The 22,544-nt window shown below is 41.8% G+C and overlaps 2 protein-coding genes across 2 annotated transcripts; one reads left to right on the forward strand and one right to left on the reverse strand.

The window, feature by feature from the left end:
• The first annotated feature begins 8,457 nt into the window (after nucleotides 1–8,457).
• wrnip1 (WRN helicase interacting protein 1) lies at nucleotides 8,458–20,115 on the forward strand. The gene is made up of 7 exons (XM_083991126.1): nucleotides 8,458–9,159; nucleotides 10,187–10,381; nucleotides 16,532–16,770; nucleotides 17,255–17,481; nucleotides 18,461–18,616; nucleotides 19,399–19,478; nucleotides 19,624–20,115. Exons 1-7 carry the CDS (start codon nucleotides 8,506–8,508, stop codon nucleotides 19,903–19,905), a joined length of 1,833 nt encoding a protein of 610 aa, XP_083847252.1. The 5' UTR covers nucleotides 8,458–8,505; the 3' UTR covers nucleotides 19,906–20,115.
• Nucleotides 20,116–20,339: 224 nt separating this feature from the next.
• Nucleotides 20,340–22,120, reverse strand: LOC311000973 (chymotrypsin-like elastase family member 3B; the record flags this gene model as incomplete). The annotated part of the gene is made up of 8 exons (XM_083991900.1): nucleotides 20,340–20,357; nucleotides 20,447–20,599; nucleotides 20,689–20,831; nucleotides 20,998–21,134; nucleotides 21,412–21,537; nucleotides 21,704–21,786; nucleotides 21,872–21,960; nucleotides 22,081–22,120. 8 exons carry the CDS (start codon nucleotides 22,118–22,120, stop codon nucleotides 20,340–20,342), a joined length of 789 nt encoding a protein of 262 aa, XP_083848026.1.
• Nucleotides 22,121–22,544: the final 424 nt, after the last annotated feature.

Here is a 22,544-nt window from a genome sequence, read left to right on the forward strand (position 1 = left end):
TCCTGACAAGTTTGCCTTCACAAACTTCACAAACTCTCTTTGCCCCCAATAAACTCATAGATGATAGAGCTAAGGTGGAATCCAGCTTTGCTCAAGCCACCATGAAATACTTTTGACAAAAGAGGCACAGACTGCAAACTGAGCCACAGTGACCCCGGCCAAACTCGCCTCACTCCGGCGGCTCAAGCCAAAATCTGGACTCATGGGTGCAGGGACCAAGAAGGAGGTTGTGAACTTGGCAGTTAGAGTGGAATGGAGTGGGGAAAGGTGAGGGAAGGGAAGGAGTTTATCTGTCAGCTCACATTTCATGACAAATCATCATAGCAGGTTGCATATTACTCCCTGTCTTATTTGGATAAGAACCGGGCCACAGTGTGCAAAGCCTCGCGTAATTTTCCTACAGGCTTGTAAGAGCAGACTGACCCACCGCATTCCCTTGTATTTTTATTCTCCTCTGGGTTGACTCTCGTAAGGTGGCTGTGGCGGAAACAACAAGTGACTCTGACGGGGCAGAAACAGATGGGAGTGGAACCAACCATTAATCAGTCAGGGGGAGATAGGGACGCTCACACCTGTCTCTGGATGCCAACAGATGACAGACAACGTAGGTCATTTGCAGCATGTTGTGTCAATTTGAGGGGTATGGACAGTCAACTTTCTTATGCAGTGGTGTGCAACAGAACAGACAGGCTGAACTTTCTGCAAAAGCAGCAAGAAGAATGCTAAGTATTTCTTTAATGTTTTTTGATTATTACTGTTATTTCTTATTTAGAGTTCCATGCATTCTTGTCCACCAGGAATTTTAAATGTTCAGTTATATACTAATGGACTTTAGTGTACCTCAATGATAGATCATTGTTCTTGTATTTCCCCCTTTTTTCTCCTTTTTTGTATGTCTTGTACTTTTAAAATCAATAAAAAATATTTGAAGAAAAAGAAGTATTTCATTACAAACGTTACAGGGGAGAAAAAAAAAAAGAAATGTAGCAGTTATTTTTCTGCATGTTAAAGATTAGGATGCCGTGCTCTGCTTTGCATTGCTTAGAGGTAGAGGGGCACCTTAAGGTTGCTAAACCCTGTGGGGGATATAAACAGACCTCAGGCCTCTGTGGCTTATGACATGAAGCAAATATCGAGTTTATATCACTTACGCTTTACAGTGAAGCTAATGCCAAAGTGCTCAAAGTCCTCTCTCACTTCCTCTGCCAAGCCCAAGCATGTGTACACACAGCCTGAGGACACAAGGTGGCAGCTGAGAAACCAGTGCCCTGTCTACTGGTGCATGATTAAAATGTTGTTTAGTTAATGTGACAGCAAAATTATCAGGATGTTTTGAGATGCTGTCAACTGCATGAATGCCCAGATAGCCCGTGTAAAATTTGATGAATAACCTGGTGTTTGTGTGAGTCCTGGTTGACCTTGTAGTTTGAACTTGAAAAAAATGTAAAGGTAAACTGATATACAGCAGAGGGCTTTGCTCCTTTAAGCACTAAGCCTTCAAACCTTTAATGTCACCATCTTTGCACTCGTAAAGATTATGAAATCAAAATCTTGTACTTTTTTTTTTTATGTTGTTCAGCATCTTCGATTAGTGTATAAAAAATACTCATCATATTTTCTCAGAGACTGAGGTGATGTCTTCAAATGTCCAGTTGTTCTCTGACAAACCTTAAAACACAAATATATTCAGTCCATTATCTCATATCTCATATCATAATATATGAAACTGACATCAGCAAATCTCACATCTGTGAAGTTGGAACCAGAGCATGTCCATTATAATTATTTAGTCATTAAAACAGACCATCTAATTGATCGAGTAATTATTAAAGCTTTAATGTAGGTGACAGTGATTCATTATTTTTATACATGTAGATAAATAATAGATCACCTAATTATGATATACATAGTTATGAGAACATCTGAGATATCTTAAGACTTTGTATTGGCAAAATAAACAAAGGCCCAAGGGACATGCCTTAAACAATTATAACTATTCTTTTTGCATAATTGTTTTTTGCACCAAATGAAGTGCATTGTAAGCATGATGGTGTTGCTTCTGGATAAAGTGACAGAATTGACTAAAATGTAGTAGAGTTTGGACAGTGTCTTTTCTTCTGTGACCTGCACGGTGCTCTGGCTATTGGCTATCTGGCTAGGCTATTTGTTTGGCATTTGGGAGAAGGTGAACTGTTAAAGATGGAGCACCACCTCTCTTACTGGGAACACAATGTCCTGGGAAGCAGTGGGGTCTGTGTGCCGTGGCTACTGTCCAGTCACCCCTCCAGTCTCCACTCACACATTGCGCAGCCTTCCAGTTCTGGCTACACTCTCTCTTGGAAACTCACAGGCTTAAATGTGTGCGGCAGCCATGAAACTTTACTCCTCGTGCTAATGTCTAAGACGTCTCCTCTGTTCTTTCCCTGTCATCTCAGGTTTTCTCCTGGCATGTAAACATATTTTTGCTGCTGCACCTTTCGGTTTTGTTTATATAAGGTTATAGAACAACGTTGGACTACGTTTTGTTTATTCAGTATATTGAATGCACACACACACACACACACACACACACATACACACACCCAACCACATGCCTGTCTGTCTTGTGAAATGTAATAAATGTGTATGTTACAACATGGGAGGTAAACTATCCAACTTTTACATGATATGCATTTATGCCCTTTGGAAGTGGATGTGCTCCAAGGAACTAAATCATGTGAATCTGTGTGTGCCTGCTCCATTTATTGACTAACTAGCAGTGATGGAAAGTAAGTACATTAGATTAAACAGTTATGGTGACTTTGCAGATTAAATCATGACATAAATCATGATTATGTTGTGAAACATGATGTGCTGCTGCAGGACCAGCTGCCTGGTAAAGTAGTTCAATTAGCTCTACATGCAAACTGTGGCATTGGTGACAGTGACACTTAGATGTTGATTTATCAATAATGATAAATGCACCACTTTTACTTATAGAATATTTTCTTAGCGTGATGTTTGATACTGACAGTTTACTCAAGCCAATGATCTGAATCCATCACACACACCACGGTTAGGTTTCTTCTTTGAACAGCAGGTGGCATTGTTCATCCATGTAAAGTATGAACAGCGAGACATCGGAGGTTTTACAGGTGGATGAAAACATCCACAGAAACAAAAAAACACTACTTCTACAGTTATCCTGACCAGAGCAAAGCAAAGCAATACAAGAGAGACTGTCTGTGACTGAGGAAAAGATAAATATGACAGATGAGAAGTTCTTATTTTGTTGTGTATTATGGTTTGCCTAATGATTATGTCCATTATTGATAACACTTTTGTTAAAAGAAATGGACCACAAAAAAAAAATTCTACTATAGATATAGATATAGATAGACCAAACTAAAAAACAATGATGATCTACCACTACATTTATGGCAAACCGCTTCAAAATTGACAGACAAAACCCAAGGTTTGTTTCCATCGATAAGGTGCTTTCACGGTTTTAGTGAGGACCACATAATGCATCTTACATAACCAGGGAACCAGAGTACATTTGAAAAGTGCTGCTGTAGTACATTTATATCTGTTCAGAACATATAATCTCATTTGTACTTGAGTAATACCTTCAAGTTCAGAGCCTCTACTTGCCTCTCATTGCACTATTCTTATTAGTAATGGAATATAAGAGGCGCTTTACATTGAGGATGTGATAAAGGTTATTAAAAGTAAGTGACAGTATACAGAAAGCCTTGTCACATACTTGTGGATCTCATATGGTAAATGTCAGTGTGGATCTCCTAAATGCCACATGAGGAATGGAAACAAGAGAGGGTGAGAGGGCTTCAGCTCGTCTCTGAGGGCACACTATCGCAGCATGAAAGATAACTACAGAATGTGTGTATTTATAATCCGTGTGCAGTGTATCTATGCATACCAGGGCAAAATATTTTACAATTCAAAACTGACACTGGGGAAAAAAACGTAAGGCTTCAAACAAACAATTAACCCATGACATGGACATATTAAACAATCAGTGTTAACAGGCTAAAAGCTTTTAGCACAGCAACAAGAAGTTCACATCACGTGCTTTTTCAAACACGTACACTGTGACTGTGATTGTGCATCTCAACAGCCAAGCAAAATATTTAAATCACTAGAGGGCAGCAAAAGCAGGATTTTGAGCCTTCAATGTGCTTGTTTCCTCTACCACTAGAGCTCACTGTATCTTCACATCAGATTCTCCTAACTCTGCACTCGTAAACACCGCTAGCCTCTTATCTCACGTTTTCTCTGTCCTGCTGGTATCCATAACATAGAAAAACGCACATGCATCACAACCTCCAGTCTCGCCTTTCACTTAGACACCGAGAAGCTCTTTACTGCTAGGAGGATAATCCCCATATGTTGAGCTAACTAATCAAATTAGACATGACATTTAGCGGTAGGATAACATAGGAAACAGGAGTGTAAAAGTAAACGCTTAGCTGTGTGAATAAAACACAGCGATGGCTTCATGCAGATCAGATCCTGCAGCTTATGCATTAATAGCTCGGTGCCATAGACAGATAAGAAATTAAAATACACTGCAAGGTAACTTCAGTCATATCTGTTAAAAGTATTAAGGTAAAATATTTTTTTTTTTTAATTCATTGTATAGGTTAATCACAAGATAACCTTGTTTGTTGCCTGGGGATAAAGTAATTATAGAGCTATGATTGAAGAGGAAATCCATTTCCATTAACAATGTCTGTAGAAAGAATTGGCCGACAGCCCGTTCTTTATGAAACCTGATGCATCAATACATCACAACAGCACTAAGCCCCTGCTCACTGCTGACAACTCCTGTTATGTTTAACAGAACTTGTGAGCTGAATATCGCCCACAGAATTCATGCATCAGTAATAAATTATGTATCTGAGGTATCACGGCTTCATCCAAGGTCCCTGAGAATACCAACAATAGGAATAAACAGCAAATAAATTGGAAACAAGGACACTTCCTTCTAATAAATCAATGTAGAGACCGAGCACATCTTTCAGTAAATCATTCTTGCGTCATGTGCCATCTTTAAAACATATTTCTGTTATGTAAAACGTCACTGCTTACTGGCACTGCAACCTGATCATTTGACCATCACTTTAGATGCATCTCAGCACATACAGTAGATCATCAAGCTACAAAAACATTGAAAATGATCCTCCACCCAAAAAAGGAGCAAAAGAACAACAAACAGAGGTTGTAGTTCAAATATGTTAATAAATATGTTGTGAAATTACTATTTCCCTAGCCTATAATGTTATTGCGAGGAGAACAATACATACAGTAAGCTCAAATAAGGAAGGTCATTAAAACTGCTTTCCCCTCTGAGGAAAGTCCAAGATGATGATTTTTTCATAGTATAGTCACATTTGTGTGCAGTATGCCTACAAATTATGATAAAGTATGTATGTAAAATCCAATTTACATATAAAATTATCATACAAAAATGGTGACATGGCGTGATGAAAATGTTTGGAGAACAAACAACAAACATCAAACCTTCTGATGTAATAGATCTGCCAACATAAAGGTGACTTACACAGGTGTCAGTCAGGAAATCAAGAAAAGTTCTAACAAAACTTTGCTTATGATGTGTGACATATTTCTAATAATAAAGTATAAGGTGAATATTCAGTGCACTAAGATAGAGTAAAGTTTTTCCTAAAAATGTCTTGGCCCTGTTAGTTGAAACATCAAACCATTAACAGACTTCATGACAATAACACTGATGATTTAACAGACAGTAAACATGTACCTGAATGGCAGGTGGAGCAGATGCTCTGTGCCTCCTCCTGCAGAGTAAATCACCAAGCCTGCGCCATAAGTAGGAGGCAACCAAACACATGCTGTTGACCACCCAAGTGTCCCAGCCTGTGACAAATTTCTCCATGGCTTTCGCTTTACTCCTCATCCTTCTTCTATAGTCTTGTAATTTCTATCTTTAACTACAAAGGACCTTATGGAGCTTAGAGAGAAGAGACTCAAGTGGAGGGTTAGAGGAGATGACAGCTCCTCCGCAGGGTAAGAACCGCCCAAACACTAACACTACACTTTCAACCACAGCGCCTGTTAATTCAGTCTACGCCCCCCACTCGTGCCAACACTTGGAGCCAAAGGACGAGCAGTTTGTCCTCATGACAAAAGAGTGACAGGTGCCAGCAAAGGGTGTCTGAGAGACATACTCTCTCGAACCGCCCATCTTCACCAGAGAGCAAGACCTTTTTCAATGTCCTTTTCTCCCTTAATTCCTCTGTGTAAATATGAGCCACAGTCTATACCAAAAGTATGATTAATGAAAACTGGGAGAATTGTGATTTGAGGGGTCTCCTCCCATCTGTCAACACACACACACACACACACACACACTTGGATGTTGTTAAAATAAATAGCCTGTGCTATTGGATTACTGCTGCAAACGTCACACCAGCTAACACGTGGGTGTTCTCTGCATTGTAATTTCATATCATCCTTTATTGTTTGTAAACCTAAATTACAGTGGCGATGAATTATCAAGTGTCCATCCAAATAAACTTAGGACATAGTCTACAGTATGTTGCACAACAATAAGACACTTTGGGTGTGAAACCCACTCTGCCACAGAGCCAAGAATGCATCATCTGGCCAACAGTGGCCAGTCACAGCTATGTGCAGCATGTCTGGAAACCTCCCCAGCCTCCTCTGGCCTCTCAATCAGCTTTGCCAAATACAATAATGAACTCACTTTTGGATGGGAGCTCTGCTCTCACTGCTGAAATGAATCTGTTGGCTGTCATGGTGGAAAAAAAACAGAAACAAATCTAGTCTTTGATTACTTACAATGTCTCAGTTTGCTTTACAGTAGACTAAGTTTCAGCTACAACATGTGATTAAGTGAATCCCAGACTACATGTTTTGCACTATTTTGGGAACTTCTCAGTCATCAAATAACTTGCCAATTGTAAAAAAAAAAAAAAAAAAAAGACCTATCCAAAGCTATTTTGGCACTTATGCAGTGGAGCTGACGCTACAAATGGTGTCATGTTTTGCCACTTTATGCTCTGGTTAATTAGCCTATACTCTGAAAATAAATGTCAAAGCTACATCAGTTATTTAAATCTTTACTTTAGTAATATATTACTAGTGCTCTGTTTATAATTGGCTAATGTGGCTAATGAATGAATGCTGCAAATGCAATATATTGTTACAGCATCAGCTTCAGTTACCCCAAAACGCATTAGCACCCCCTGCTGGTGCTCCTGCAGACCCACAAGGCTGATCCCAAAAGCATATTAATATTCCTTCAGATTAGTTACATACCTTTTATATGGAATTCATAAACTGTTTGAATGCCTGTGGTCCAAATTTCATTTCCCAGAAGCATTGCATTTTCACCTTCTCTGAGAAGAGGAACAAAGCCAGCTTGGGCATGTTTCAGCCGTTGCCACAAGGATGAACTGTTTGGACTTGGACATTCTCCCTGAGGGGGACACTTGGCTGCCAGCCCTTTCCTACAGAGCTTTCACACTGTCTTCCTGGCCTGGATGACCTCTCTGGTATGTGTCTCTTGGCTGGTTCTTTCATCTGAGCAGGAAGGGAGAGAAAGACTGGACTGAAGCACCAATTAGGTTTGTAAGAACAGCAGGATCAAAACATTTCAGACCTTTGTTTTTTAATTACACTTCATCTGCACAACCATGATAGTAGGCTACAGACCCTTAGACTGAGGGGCATTTAATAATATCAATAACACCAATTTATTTTAGCATATTTCCAAATTTTGCAATAGCACCAACTTGTACAATATTTGTATTGTATCACTAACTATTCTACTGCTTCTATTAGCCTACTTAGCCTACATGAAAAAAGAATAGGCTCTGATAGGATAAACTTATTTGAGCCTTTGATTTATATCTCTTTCATTACTCTTAGTGCTCGGAATCGAAAATGAAAATAGTTATTAAACTTAAGAGCACACCCGGAAGTTCTCCATACCCATGCCCAAAGTCTGGTGAGTGACTTTTCTTATGACCACCTGCTTATTAGCAGAGGCTATTAGCCTATTTTACCTGGGCAAATGTTGCATTCACGTACCACAGTTACCACGGGAAGAAGATTTTTCCTTTGACCACATTGAAGAAAACAGTTCTAGTCATATTTTTGTGACAACAGTAGCTGCAGTCGCCATCCCAGTGGTTTAATTCAGATACAATTTTTTATATGTGTATTTGTCTATTATTAGGGAAAGTCGACATCAGCTGACTGTCCCACAGCACGTGAATGTAACACGGATGTACACAGGAATTAAATCGAGATAAATTCACGCAAGATGTATCAAGTATGAAAAAAATAAACAAACACATTCTTGGAATAAACGTCATATTCAGATAATACAAGAAAAAAGTCACACTTTTACTCACTGTTAAGGCAAGTGTCTCCCTTAGTTAACCCCAAATCAGTGTTCGGTCACGTGACTAAAGGTCGAAAGTTTCGCGGGGAACCAACATGGCGAACGAGGAAACAGCCACAGCGCTGGACTCAGTGCAGTGTCCCGTTTGTTTTAGAGACTTCAAGCCGTCCACCATTAATGGACACCTGGATGTTTGTCTGCTGAAAGGCGGTGTCGAAAGCGGTCCGTCCAGCGCAGACGAGAGCGCACCTCCTTCAAAGAAACCGCGCATTAGTGCGGAAGCTGCTGCACCACCGCCGGCCAGCCCCGGTGTCAACAAATCCTCGGCAAGGACCGTGACAGCGCCGATGTTTTCTCTTTTTCAGACAAACAAGAGCAAAGTTTCACTTCAAAGTGAACAGAATGGTTCGTGTACAGGTACTCAAAGCGCTGCCGCTGCTGTCAACAGGACGGATCAGTGCAGTGAGGCTGAACCCGGACCAGCAGCAGCAGCAGCAGCAGGGACGGAAACGCTGAAGAGCCAAACATGTGCGTCAACAAGCGGACAGACCGTGAAGGCAGCACACGGTTTATCATCGCGGACACTGCTGACGATGGCCAAGCCCTTGGCGGAGATACTGCGACCGAACAACCTGGAGGAGTACTTCGGTCAGAGTAAAGTTGTCGGTGAGCAGACTCTCCTCCGGTCACTGCTGGACTCGCAGGACATCCCGTCTCTGATCCTGTGGGGACCACCGGGGTGCGGAAAGGTGCGGTGGTGTCACCTCAGATCCACACACTGCCTTATTGACAGATCTGACTTTCAGCAACATTGACTTTTACCAAACAGTATCATAAAGTAGGCTATTAACTGAGATAGCCTAATTGTTCTTTAAATGCCAGAAATAATCCAAAATGCCCTTTATGATTGTCTACATCTAAAAATGACACAACAGAGGAGATTCCATTGTTATATGAACTGTTGCTTTAATAGTGATGTGAACTAGAGATCAATTATCAGTCAATTGACAGAAAATTAATCTGCAACTATTTAAAAAATTCAGGCATTTTGAGTGGCAAGTGTGAGTGTCAACGCTTTCTCTTCCAATCCTATCAAATGTGAGCATTTAATCCTTTACCTAAAACATTATAATCCAGACTGTGGGTTGGAGAAAACAAGACACGAGAAGATGTCACATTTCATCGACAGTTCATCTAGAAAATAATGGTCAGATGAATTGTTAGTGTAGGCCTACATGATCGTTCAGTACAGCCAGAATTTCCAACTCAAAATGCTCTCTTTTTATACTAGTGTTAGTTTTATTGCTCTGCTCTCTGTTGCACTTGATTAAGAGAGAGGCGAGATGTGAACTTTTACAGCATGTTGACAGTGCATCATTCAGTCCTTGGCTGCCAGGTTGGTGCCTGCCACTCTTCTCTTTGTCAGACATGAATACAACCTGTTAATGACTTCTTGGGAATGCCCAGCTACTTGCATGGATTGTTGAACAGCGTCCTGCCATACTTAGACTTTGTCAACATGCTTTACTTGCACTTGACCTCTTTATCTCCCCTCTGTCAATTGTCAGAATGTCTACAGGTTTCACACATGAAGTGAAGATGAGATTTATGAGGCTCTCAAAAGCAATGTCCCAATACTGTATATGATTTATAAAAAATCCTCCACAAGCAGAAAATGTACTTGCTTTGGTTTTGATTCTAGGCTTAGTAAGTTTCCAGATGAGTGTACAAATGTTTAAATCAAATGACCATGTGTATGTTTCTGTTGTGTTTCAGACCACACTAGCTCACATAATTGCCAGCGCCAGTAAAAAGAACGGCACAGCTCGTTTCGTCTCTCTGTCCGCAACCAGCACCTCCACCAATGAAGTCCGAGAGGTGATCAAGCAGGCGCAGAATGAGCTGCGGCTGTGCAAGAGGAAAACCATCCTGTTCATTGATGAAATTCACCGCTTCAACAAATCCCAACAGGTGGAGTACTGAGCCACTGCATTAGTTTGTAATGTTAGCTTCAGTTACAAAATGCTTAAAATAACCACTGAAGTACAATGACACAGACAAATATGATATTTATGAAAGCCAGTCCTTTTATTAGTTGCCAAAGAGGACCAGTCAAGATCTTCGTTTAATGACCTGATAAGATGCAAAGCGTGAGAGGTCACGTGATGTCGTCACCCTGAGCAGTCGACCGTTGCTGAGCTCCCGCTGCTACTGAGCTATATGTCACTATTAACCTCATTTTAAAAAATTACAACCTTACAAAAACTTACTTAAAAGCAACCAGACAACACGCCGAACACAAAAAGCCTCCGAACCCGCGGTAAATATGTCTGCTGAGGAACCAGAACCGAACCAGACCGCGGCAGCTAGCGAGGATGCTAACGTTACACCTGCTGTGGACAACGAAGCCCTCGCTATGGAAATATCACAATATGTCGCTGAGAGAATATCAACGATGATGGAGAAGAAGTTTGGAGATCTCTCAGCCACATTGGAAAATATTACTACACGACTGGAGTCCAACACAAAACGTATCATCGAAGCTGAGTGTCGCGTTTCGGACGTGGAGGACAACATGTCGGCCATGGAGTCCAGGCTGAAGGGACTGGAGACTAAAGTGTGCGCCCTGACTGAGAGGAGCATTGATATTGAGGGACGCAGCCGCAGGGACAACATTTTAATCTTCAACCTCAAAGAAAACGCGGAGGGCCGACAGCCGGTTACGTTCTTTGAGAAATGGCTGCCTACACTGCTGAACCTGGAGACCAAGCGGGGCATCGTTAAAATTGACCGTGCCCACAGGTCCCTCGGCCCGCCAAAGCCCAACCGGCCCCGCGCAGTGATTATCAAGTTGCACAACCCCAGGGATAAGATGAGGATTCTCGCCGCGGCCAGGGAGAAAGGACCCCTGACACATGAGGGACAGCCCATATTCATCCGACAAGATCTGGCTAGTGGAGTCAAGGAAATGAGACGTGCGTTTAACGGAGTGTGCCAACGACTTATTGACATGAACATACGGTTTTCCATGCGCTTCCCCGCTACCCTGAGTTTCTCCCACGGAGGAAAAACTCACTCTTTTCACTCACCGAAGGATGCGCTTGCCTACGTGGACGGACTGAGCTGAGCTAGAGGTGATGTAAAAAATACGCGTGTTTTGCTCATTGCAGACATGGTCAGATCTTTCATAATTTGTGAGAAGGTGTGTTAGATAAACTTTGTGTGGTTAAGTTAATTCTTAGCTGTTTTTTGTTTTGTTTTTTTTTCCTCTCACATTATGCTGCAATTCACTACAATTAACGTTGATGGAGGGCTCAAGCTGGTTGCTAAAATATAACCATGTTAGTTTGTATGGTTGTGATCTTCTTAGCTCGTGGTGAGCGGGGGAGTGGAGAAGACTTTCTTTTTCTTTTCTCTTTTTTTTTCTCTCTCAGTGATGTTTTTGCTCGGTTTCACGTGCTCCGCTAGTTGTTCAACGCGCCACACTATTGGCCCATTCCGGGATAGTGGGTGGTGGGGGGGTTGGGGAGGGGGGGTGTTCTGGGGATTCTTTAACTGGGTGATTGCTGGGATTTCATCGTTTGGGGATGAATACTTTGTTCATGATGTTCCGTCATGTTTATTTACTTATGCCATCATATATCTGAAGCCTTCCATAAGATATTTCATGGAGCTGTCCATTTCTCAGACTGTTTGTGGTAAAAACACTGAGCCCCTCTGCCCTGTCACAAAGCTCTCTGCTAGATTACTCAACATTTTACTTCTTATTTCTATTATGCTATGAGTGATCTCAAAATAGTTTCCCTTAATGTTAAGGGATTCAATAATGTCATTAAAAGGCAAAAGATCCTTGCTTTTCTGAAAAAGGAGAAAACACAAATAGCCTTACTGTCTGAAACTCACTTAAACGATTTGGAACATCTCAAATTAAGGAGGTCCTGGGTGGGCCAAGTGTTTTACTCATCCTACAACACAAATAGCAGAGGTGTAGCCATATTGATCCACCGTAGTCTCCCGTTTACCTTAGAGAAAACCATAAAAGATAATGATGGTCGTTATATCCTTATCTCAGGCTATCTTTACGGGGAACAGATACTCATTGGTTGCATATATGGCCCAAATTCATACGACTCTGCCTTTTTCCCTAAGCTCTTATCTGAGGTCTCATCAGTATCAACCCCATATGTTGTATTAGGGGGCGACTTCAATTGTGTGCCTGACCCAAGCCTTGACCAGTCCCCACCTAAACCTAGCCCAATCCCTCGGAAGAGCCTCAGACTAAAAGAGTTCTGCCATGATTTAGAACTGTTTGACACTTGGAGAATGACCAATCCCAGGGAGAGAGATTTCACCTTTTTTTCCAATCCCCATCAGACATTTTCAAGAATCGATTTTTTCCTGTCATCCAGGGTGGTTTTGGATAGGGTAAAGGAGTGCTCAATTGGCATATGCTCACTCTCTGACCACTCTCATGTAAGTTTGAGCATTTGTCCTCCTTATACTGACCCCTCCTCTCGCCACTGGAGGATGAACCCCTCGCTACTGAGCAGTCCTCCATTCATTGATTATATTACCGAACAGTGGAATGTTTTTATTGCGACTAATAAGACTCCCGATGTTAGTCCATCTCTGCTATGGGAAACGGCTAAAGCCTATCTTAGGGGGAGTATTATATCATATACCACAGCTCAGAAAAAGGCTGCTATGAAGGAACAACTTAGCTTAGAAAATACAATACAGCAGCTGGAGGTACAATTTAAAAGTACACCCTCTAAATTTCTGTCTAAAAAATTGGAAGCAGCTCGTTCGGCCCTAAACCAACTGCTAACTAAAAAGGCTGAGTCAGCCATTTTTTTTGCAAAGCATAGGCTCTATGAGTCAGGAAACAAACCTGGCCGTCTTTTAGCAAGATTGGCAAGAGGTAGAACGGAGTCAAACACGATACCATCACTGCTGGATGACAATCAGGTTAGACACTACAAAACCAAAGACATCAATAAAATAATGAGGCAATTTTATCAGAAGCTTTATTCATCTGAATGTGAGTTTTCTGAGGAGAGGAGGAAGGAGTTTCTCGATAAAGTGTCCCTCCCATCCCTGTCAGAGGAAGAAAAAGAAAAATTAACGGCACCAGTGACTGAGAAGGAGGTCCGTGCAGCCATAGCATCCCTTAAGGGTGGAAAGGCACCAGGACCTGATGGGTTCTGTCCGGAGTTCTACAAGAAATTGACTCACCTGATAGCCGGACCACTTACTGACATGTATCTGGATTCCTTTGGGATTGGTCACCTCCCCCCAACGCTTAATCTAGCAAACATTACACTTATCCTTAAGAAAGATAAGCCCCCTGATATCTGTGGCTCATTTAGGCCCATTAGCCTTATTAATGTGGATAGTAAGTTGCTATCAAAATTGCTTGCAACAAGACTGGAAAAACTCTTGCCCTCTCTAATAAATACAGACCAAACCGGATTTATACAGAATAGGCTCTCCCTCACAAATGTGAGGAGACTGTTGAACATCATACAGTACTCAAGTAAAGAAAATCATAGAGGACTTGCTGTATCTTTAGACGCTGAAAAGGCGTTCGATAGGGTAGAGTGGGAATACTTATTCGACGCCCTTGGGAGGTTTGGGTTGGGGGGGGATTTTCTTAAATGGGTTAAGATACTCTACAACTCTCCACAGGCCTGTATTGTAACTAATGGCATGCAGTCGTCGCCTTTCCCACTGCGTAGGGGGACGAGACAGGGTTGCCCCCTGTCTCCGTTGCTCTTTGCGCTAGCACTTGAGCCCCTAGCGGAGGCTATTAGACAACACAAAGACGTACATGGGATGACGTTAGGAGGGACAACCCATAAAATTGCACTCTATGCTGATGACATCTTGTTGTTCCTGACAAAACCTGACATATCAATCCCAACTATTCTCTCAATTATCCAGGAGTTCAGCTCATTCTCAGGCTACAAGATCAACTATGGCAAATCAGAGGCTATGCCATTGGGCAGTCCGACTGATCTGGCTTCACTTGCTAACTGCCCCTTTAAATTGTCCCCCACAGGCTTCACCTACCTTGGGATAAAAGTCTCACCAGACCTGACTGAGCTATGGAAGCTTAACTTTTCTCCCATAGTAACTAAAATAAAGAAGGACCTGGATAGATGGCACGACCTCCCTATATCTTTTATGGGGCGTATTAGTTTAATTAAAATGAACGTATTCCCCAGGTTATTATATCCCCTACAAATGTTACCCCTGTGGATCTCCAAGAAGGTCGCTCTTGATATAGAGAGGGCATTTTCTAGATTCATATGGCATGGCAAGAGGCCGAGACAGAAAATAAAAACATTACAGCTACCCTCTGACAAAGGAGGCCTAGGCCTGCCAAACATAATTTATTACAACTGGGCATGCCATGCTCGCTTCCTATGGGAATGGTTACATGCTCATCTTGAATCCAAGCCCTGTCTAGACTCGTGGTCCTCTTTGCCATCCTCGCTATGGAGCTTGGCCATGAGCGATAAGAAAAAGCTACATAGGGATATCAAGAATAATCCAATTATATACAACACTATTAGAGTGTGGCAGGAAATTTGTAAACATCTAGGCAGAGGAAGTTATGCCTCATTCCTGACCCCTCTTACGAGGAATCAGGATTTCCCCCCAGGTCTCCGTCCCAATATTTTTGACAGGTGGCACGGCAACGGGGTGCGTGTGATTGGAGACTTATATGACAATATGATACTAATGACTTTCCAACAATTGCAGTCCAAATTCAGTATCCCTAAAGAACATCACTATGGCTTTCTTCAGGTCAGGCACTACGTTGGATCTAAGACCCTACCCCCTCTTGATCCAGTCATGTATAGTGAGGTTGAGAGGTTCCTCATCTCCCGAAAAGGTCTCACCCGTTTTATTTCTTCCTTCTATGCTCTACTATATTCTCTTAGCACAGGCGATATCACAAGCATTGCACAGAAGTGGGAGAAAGATCTTGACACAGAGTATATTGAAGATGACTGGCAGGAGGCCATTAAAGTATTTAAATCTACCTTTACATGTAACAGACTGAGAGAGACACAATATAAAATACTACACCGTCTACACTTAACACCATACATACTAAATAAGATGGACCGTCAGATTTCACCTTTGTGTAATAAGTGTCATAGAGAGGTTGGAACATACTACCATTATTTCTGGCAATGTAAATTGATAAACAGATTTTGGGGTACAATCTCGCAGGAACTGAGTGGTATTTTTCAAGTAAAGATGAGGAAGGACCCTGGCCTTTTCATCCTCGGCCTCCCATCAAGGGAGGTGACTTTAACCCATTTGAAATTCAAATTATGCGACAAATTATTATTATTGGCCAGAAAATGCATTTTAATTAACTGGATCACTGATAAACCACCTACTGTTACCCTATGGTATAGGGAGATATTCCGGGTCCTCCCCCATGAAAGACTTAGTGCAGTTGTGAAGGGTAATGAAAGGTCCTTTAATGAAATGTGGGCTCCTCTGCTTAACTACCTACCTGACGAATTGACTCAGCTAGTGAAGAGGGGCCAGTCTTCCTTACAATGGTCACGCCCACCTGAGATGAATCCTTAAGTGTCCTTGTTTGCAGTGTGGCATTTACACACTACCATATTGTTTTGTTTTTAATCTGTTTGATTTATCACTGCTTACTGCATAGGATACTGATATGACTGTGACTACATTAATGGGTGAAATCTGTGTGTACGCGGAGCAATATGGGGAGGGGCACCAATATGTGATGTGAGGGTGTATAGGGGGCGGTCGGCTAGAAGAATTGATGGATGGCAATACTGTATTTTATTTTATTTTATTTTATTTTATCTATTTCTGTAACTGACATGATGGCAAATTGTATGTTCTGTGTCTTTGTTGAAAAACAATAAAAAATTTGTTCAAGATGCAAAGCGTGAAAATACAATGTCAGACAGTTATACAGACCATTGTGGCAGTGAAATGAGAACGTTCCTTTATGAACCAGTCAACCAGGTGTTGTGAAAGTTACTCAAATACCCAGATATCATCACTTTAAACATAATGAGCGCATCTTTGTCTTCACTCAGTATGTGTGTGTTTGTACAGGACACCTTCCTTCCTCATGTGGAGTGTGGGACGGTAACGCTGATCGGGGCGACCACGGAGAATCCGTCCTTCCAGGTAAACGCTGCTCTCCTGAGCCGATGCAGGGTGCTGGTTCTAGAGAAACTCTCTGTGGAGGCAATGGGCTCCATCCTGGATCGGGCTGTGGCCACACTCGGGGTTAAAGTCCTGGGGCAAGACACAGGATGTCCCAAAGATGAAGATCAAACAGATGGACATGAGTAAGTATCCCCCTGGGGGGGCCAAGGTGTCCCATGTGTCATAACCGGGTGTCATCTGACAGTTCAAAATCCTTTGGTTGGTTAGATGCCTTTTTTTTTTTCTTGTCTGCTTAAGTTCAGAAAAACAGAACATGTAACTTAATCACTATTTCGACACAATCAAAACACTGTCAAAAGTACCTAATTTTACAAGAAACTGAGAGGTACAGCTTCCAGTGCTTATGGTATCATAGTGTTGGAATAGATGTTTTCATTCATCATCACACCCAGTAATAAGCAGTGATCTGTAAGTAAGTTTGCATTTATTCTTTTCTCACATGTATTATGCTCATATGGCTGTAGTTGCCTCATTGTAAATGATTCCATATATCTATATTTTTGCAGTATTTGTCATCACTGTTGATTCATACATTATTGATACTTTATCTGTAGAAGATAAGTTTAATAGAAATATTGACAGTGATATGGGTTTCTCTCTTTCTAGGGCAAAGATTTACATTGAGCAAAAAGCTCTGGACACCATAGCCTACCTCTGTGATGGTGATGCAAGAACAGGACTCAATAGTCTGCAGCTGGCTGTTCAGGCTCAGGTGAGCTTGGCTCAGCCAAAGCTGTTGGCGGCACACAACGGTTCTCCTCAAGCGATAGTGGTGACGGAGGAGCACATCAAGGAGGGTCTTCAGAGGTCCCACATTCTCTATGATAAAGCTGGTAAGCCCAAATGTACTTTCAGTGTTACTGTAGTGACTCAACAGTCTGAACCTCAGTGATTTGAGAGGCACAAACCTGAATTTGTTACAGCTCTTTTCTGTCATTATTGATGTATTGCTAATGGTGGCTAAAATGTGAGGAGCTGTGAGAAATATACAACATATTTAACAAATCTACATTTCTTGAAACCCCCCCTGCAGCTTCATTATACCATAACACCTGCCACTGTCTTTAATTTAGACTTTTCACTTTCAAATTAGAGCCCCACCATACCCCTCAGCACTCAACTGTTCTTGCCTTGGGGCTTTCATATGAGATCCATGAAATGATATAAGAGTAAGGGTATAATATGGGGGTGTTTATAGCTGTGATTACGGTTGCTTAGGAGTGACATGTTTGTTTTATTCTGTGCATGTGTGTGAATGTCACTGAGGGGTGTTATGCTACACACATTTTATAATAGCCCCAGTGCCCTTTGTGAAGTGGAATATAAAACTAATAGTGTGATTGAGACTCGTGTGATATATATTCATAAAACCAGACAGCAGTTTAACTTGGATTTTACTTAAGTAATTGATTAATGAATCATAAAAAAATGCCCTCAGAGTTGCAGGGGCAACAGAACTCAGCCTTACTATCAGTAATAGTGTCGTTATTCACAGCCTCTTTCCCACTCCCTACTGTTGAGCAATAATGGATCCCCTCATGAGACTTCAAATGTCCTCCACATTGTCCCGTTACATCATACTCAGCTGTCCCAAAAGATTGAGATTCCTGTTTCACATGGTGATGAAACTGTCCCTCAGCTCGACTCAAGACCTTGACAGAGACACTATTCTCACTTTCAGCATGGTTTTATATCGAATTTACTTTTTGTTCCTTTGTCTAAGTGTGGCACGGTTTTCTGAGTATAATTTGTATGTAGCATTCTTCACGCCACAGTGAAGGCTCACGCTGTATGTATCTGTGTTTCTCACAGGTGAAGAGCATTACAACTGCATCTCAGCGCTGCATAAATCAATGAGAGGCTCCCATGAGAACGCCTCTCTGTACTGGCTGGGCCGCATGCTGGAGGGCGGTGAGGATCCGCTCTATGTGGCTCGCAGGCTGGTCCGCTTTGCCAGCGAGGATGTTGGTATGCGAAATTACTGAATGAGTTCATTGCAGGGGTTGCGTCCTCTATCATTTATTGCGCTGCTGGCATGTTGCTGCCACCCTGATCCTCTGGTCTTAACACACCGGTTGCCTCCGCAGATAAGATTAGGATTTACTGATCATGTTCTGCAGCGTTGCATGGTGGTGTTCCTGGTTACATCACTGATACTGTAGTTCAGTTTGAGCCAGAATGAAGACTGTGTTGAGCAGACAGGGCCCGATTGATCATCCCTTAATCTTAGCTCATAACTAAAGATGACTGTGGGCTTTTGTAATGAAATCATTCAGTGGCGGAGCCTGTCAAACAACGTGTTAAGCCCGTCTCTTCATTCAAAACTTCTTTTGATGCAGAATCCTCATGTGATTGAAATCCTTACCTCCCTGTCGCTTCATTTTATTATTTCACTGATTTAATAATCTGCTCTTCTGTGCCCTATGGTGATTGGTTGGTGATACTTAAAACGTAGTGGCATTATGTTACTGCCCTTAAATCTACTTTGTCATATGTACTAAGTGCCATTGTCTTAAAAAGTGATGAATTGTTTAACAGTGATTACTATTAAGTACATCGTCATAAATACAGCAATGCACTGTGTCTTTAAATAACATCAGAAGTCAGGTGCACATTAAAATGCACTTTGAATATATTACGGAGAAGGAAATATAGACTAAAATGTATGCTGTAAGATGAGATTTTAATCACAGAAAATCTTATTCTTAATACAGTGTGACTGAGTGTCCTTCTTTTCATGTCTCTCTCAGGTATGGCAGATCCTCTTGCCCTCCCTCAGGCCGTGTCCACTTTCCAGGCCTGTCACTTCATCGGCATGCCTGAATGTGAGGTGGGCTGACCCGACCAAGCAGTGGCGGTTTTACTCAGTCTTTCAAAAAAGCTAACTGCCATATGTGAGTCTTTTACGTGATAAAAGTCGTATTTCAGTGTCTCATCTCTGTTGTCTTCCCTTCTGTTTATCTGCTGCTCAACAGGTGATCCTGGCTCAGTGTGTGGCGTATCTGGCACGAGCACCAAAGTCTGTGGAGATCTACAAGGCCTATGCTAACGTGAAGGCCTGTTTGAGGAACCACAAAGGCCCCCTGCCTCCCGTCCCACTGCACCTCCGCAACGCCCCCACAAAGCTGATGAAGCAACTGGGCTACGCCAAAGGCTACAAATACAACCCAGCGTTCAGCGACACCGTAGAGCAGGAGTACCTACCTGAGGAGCTACAGAGCATCGACTTCTTCACCTGGACTCCCTCAGACCCTTGAGTAGCTCTTGATTGATGATTTATGCCACACAAAGTATTGTGTAAAACCAGGACTGCTGAATGAAAACAATCTTTTGACATGAACATTCAGATGTTCCGTCATGTTTGGATGTATATAGGTTTACTTAAGACACTTGCTTTTGATTATAAAGGTTACAACCAGTTACTTAATTGACCTTACTTCTAAATATAATCAGAAGTCCCTGTTGTAAATTTGCACAACATACCTTTAATAGGTATTTAATTGTTTTTATGTTTACTATACATTTGTCCTGTCCTTGTAAAAAAATAAACATAAAAAAAAAACTTAAACTGATTAAAATGTTTCTTTATGTTATCAATACTTTTGATTAAGTACAAGACAAACATAATACTGTATGAACGTTTCATTACACAGTTTATTGATGAGTCACTTCTTCATTTATGGAAACATCTTCAGTTTTGGGCCATAGTCTGTAAGGGAATAGCATAAGAATAAGTTAGTTAGATTAACGTTTTTACAAAAAGCCTACTCTGTATTTACCGTTCAGTGTTTCTCTCACCTCACTGATCCAGGGGATGAAGGAAGCCACGCGGGTAAACATTGTGGGCTTTTGAGGAGTATTGCATCCCTTTCCACTGACAAAACTAGTCACTCCCTCAACATACCATTTACCGTCTCTGCCCTTACAGTTCAGGGGGCCGCCAGAGTCACCCTGGAAGATGACGGCAAAGGGTTGAGCATAGGAGAAAATTGTATTGTTTGTCTCAGACAAAGTATCATGTTGTGTTTGTTGTCCCTTACGTGGCATGCTGACTTGCTCTCTCCTCCTGCACAGACCATTGTTGTCTTGGCTGAGCTGCCCCACCAGTCATTTTTACTGCAGATACTGTGATCCACCACAGGAAGCAGGGCCTGCTGCAGGGTAGTTGCCGCGGGACCTCCAGCTGGAGAGAAATTGACACACTCATTGTAACAACAGCTGGGAATCTGAATTATGTTTGATGATTCTCTTCAGGTCCCAGAACAATTTAAATATTTTTTGCTTTACACAAAGGGTTGCACTACGCCCAACATAAGCTGGGTGTTAGCAGGCTTGGCAGCATATCTTACAGTGGAGACGACCCCAGCCTGTTACATAACAGGGTTGGTTGTGGGCAAGAGTAGCACCATGTTGTGGCAGACAAGCCAGCTGAACCTTATCATTGATCACAGCGCTCTTCTCCAGTTTAAGCAGGGCAATATCGTTCCTATGTAACAGAATGAAACACAAAGAATTATGGCTTAATTACCGTATGTCAGAATTTTCTCAGTAGCTCAGAGTCTACTTGACTGTAGAGAAACGTTTATCTGCACGTTTTAGTGCATTCATGTGCATTTACTAAACCCTTTATTTGCTCAGCTGCTGTTCAACAGAAACTCTCAGGGTAAGCATCTTTTTCAAGGACATATTTAGGCTATATCTTCTAATCCACCACATATCACAGAGTTCTGGTCTCAATATGTTGAGAAAGGATGACGACTTACCCACAAGACACACAGTTGTCGTTCCATTTGGGATGGATGAACATTTTTTTCACCATAATGGATTGTTCAGGTCCCTCCTGCTTCTTCATGTCATGCTCAGCAAGAACCACTCTGTATGTGTGGAATCTGTTGGGAGAAAAAAAGAGCCTCTCTGTATTAGTTTAAAAATTACTATTTTTTGACATTGCTATCACATCATTCTCCTTTTAATTTAACCTAATTTAGAGATCTAACAAGCCATTTTATTAAGCTGTTTAATTTAATTTAAGTTTAAGATTTAACTCATCCTCACGTGATGCAGTGAGCAGCAGTCAAGACCCAGTCAGGAGCAATAAGTGTTGCTCCACAGGTGGGAAAGAAAGACTCCAGAGACACCTCCGAGTACACAAAAAAAACTTGGATCAACATGAGACTCAGATGGCTAAGAGTAAGTTTGTGAGAAGTCTTTGCACTGCCTCACCTGCCATGGCCAGCTGTAGGGACGGGCCTCTTCCCCATTCACCACACGGTCGGCGTTGGGCTCGTAAGCGGGTACCCCACACCCAGACACTTTACCACAGTGAGACACAAAGCAAAATAAGCTGAATACGAGTAAGAGGGGTCTCTAACTGTCTCTCAAATTAAGATATGCACCATGTTGATTTTGGGTAGCAACTCCCACTAACTCACCCACTGTGACAGCCAAGAGGAAGACAAATGCCAGTTCCATATTGATCAAAAAGAGCAGTTGTATCAAGCAGCAGCACTATTTATGGGCTGCAGTCCAGACAACACCAGTCACAGTCTGGGAGTTTTCCAACCTTTCTCCAGGTGGTGACTCCTGTGTGTGAAGTGGTCAGATAATGTCTGAAATCAGACTGTATCAGCATGTACTGATTGAGACCTCCCCATATAAACATATAGTATGTAGGTCAGTAGAGTTTGACTGCACTATCCTCATTCAAGTAGGCTACTATTACTCCACTGTTTTCTATTGTTTGTTTTATTTGATATTGTTTTGATCCCACATAGTAGAAGGGGCTGCTCTGTGAGCCTTTCCCTATTTGAGGTTAAACTAGCTAATCAGTGGACATTTTGTAGGCCTATACATTGTGCATGCTGTTAATGCTTAAAGAGACGATAATAAGAAGTAG

Source organism: Trachurus trachurus (assembly GCF_905171665.1).
Source record: "Trachurus trachurus genome assembly, chromosome: 17".
Lineage (NCBI taxonomy): Eukaryota > Metazoa > Chordata > Actinopteri > Carangiformes > Carangidae > Trachurus > Trachurus trachurus.

Coding starts and splice junctions, on each gene's coding strand:
- wrnip1 (XM_083991126.1), top strand. CDS start 8,506: ATGGCGAACGAGGAAACAGCCACAGCGCTGGACTCAGTGCAGTGTCCC. Junction 9,160..10,186: donor GACCACCGGGGTGCGGAAAG/GTGCGGTGGTGT, acceptor GTTGTGTTTCAG/ACCACACTAGCTCACATAAT. Junction 16,771..17,254: donor GATCAAACAGATGGACATGA/GTAAGTATCCCC, acceptor CTCTCTTTCTAG/GGCAAAGATTTACATTGAGC.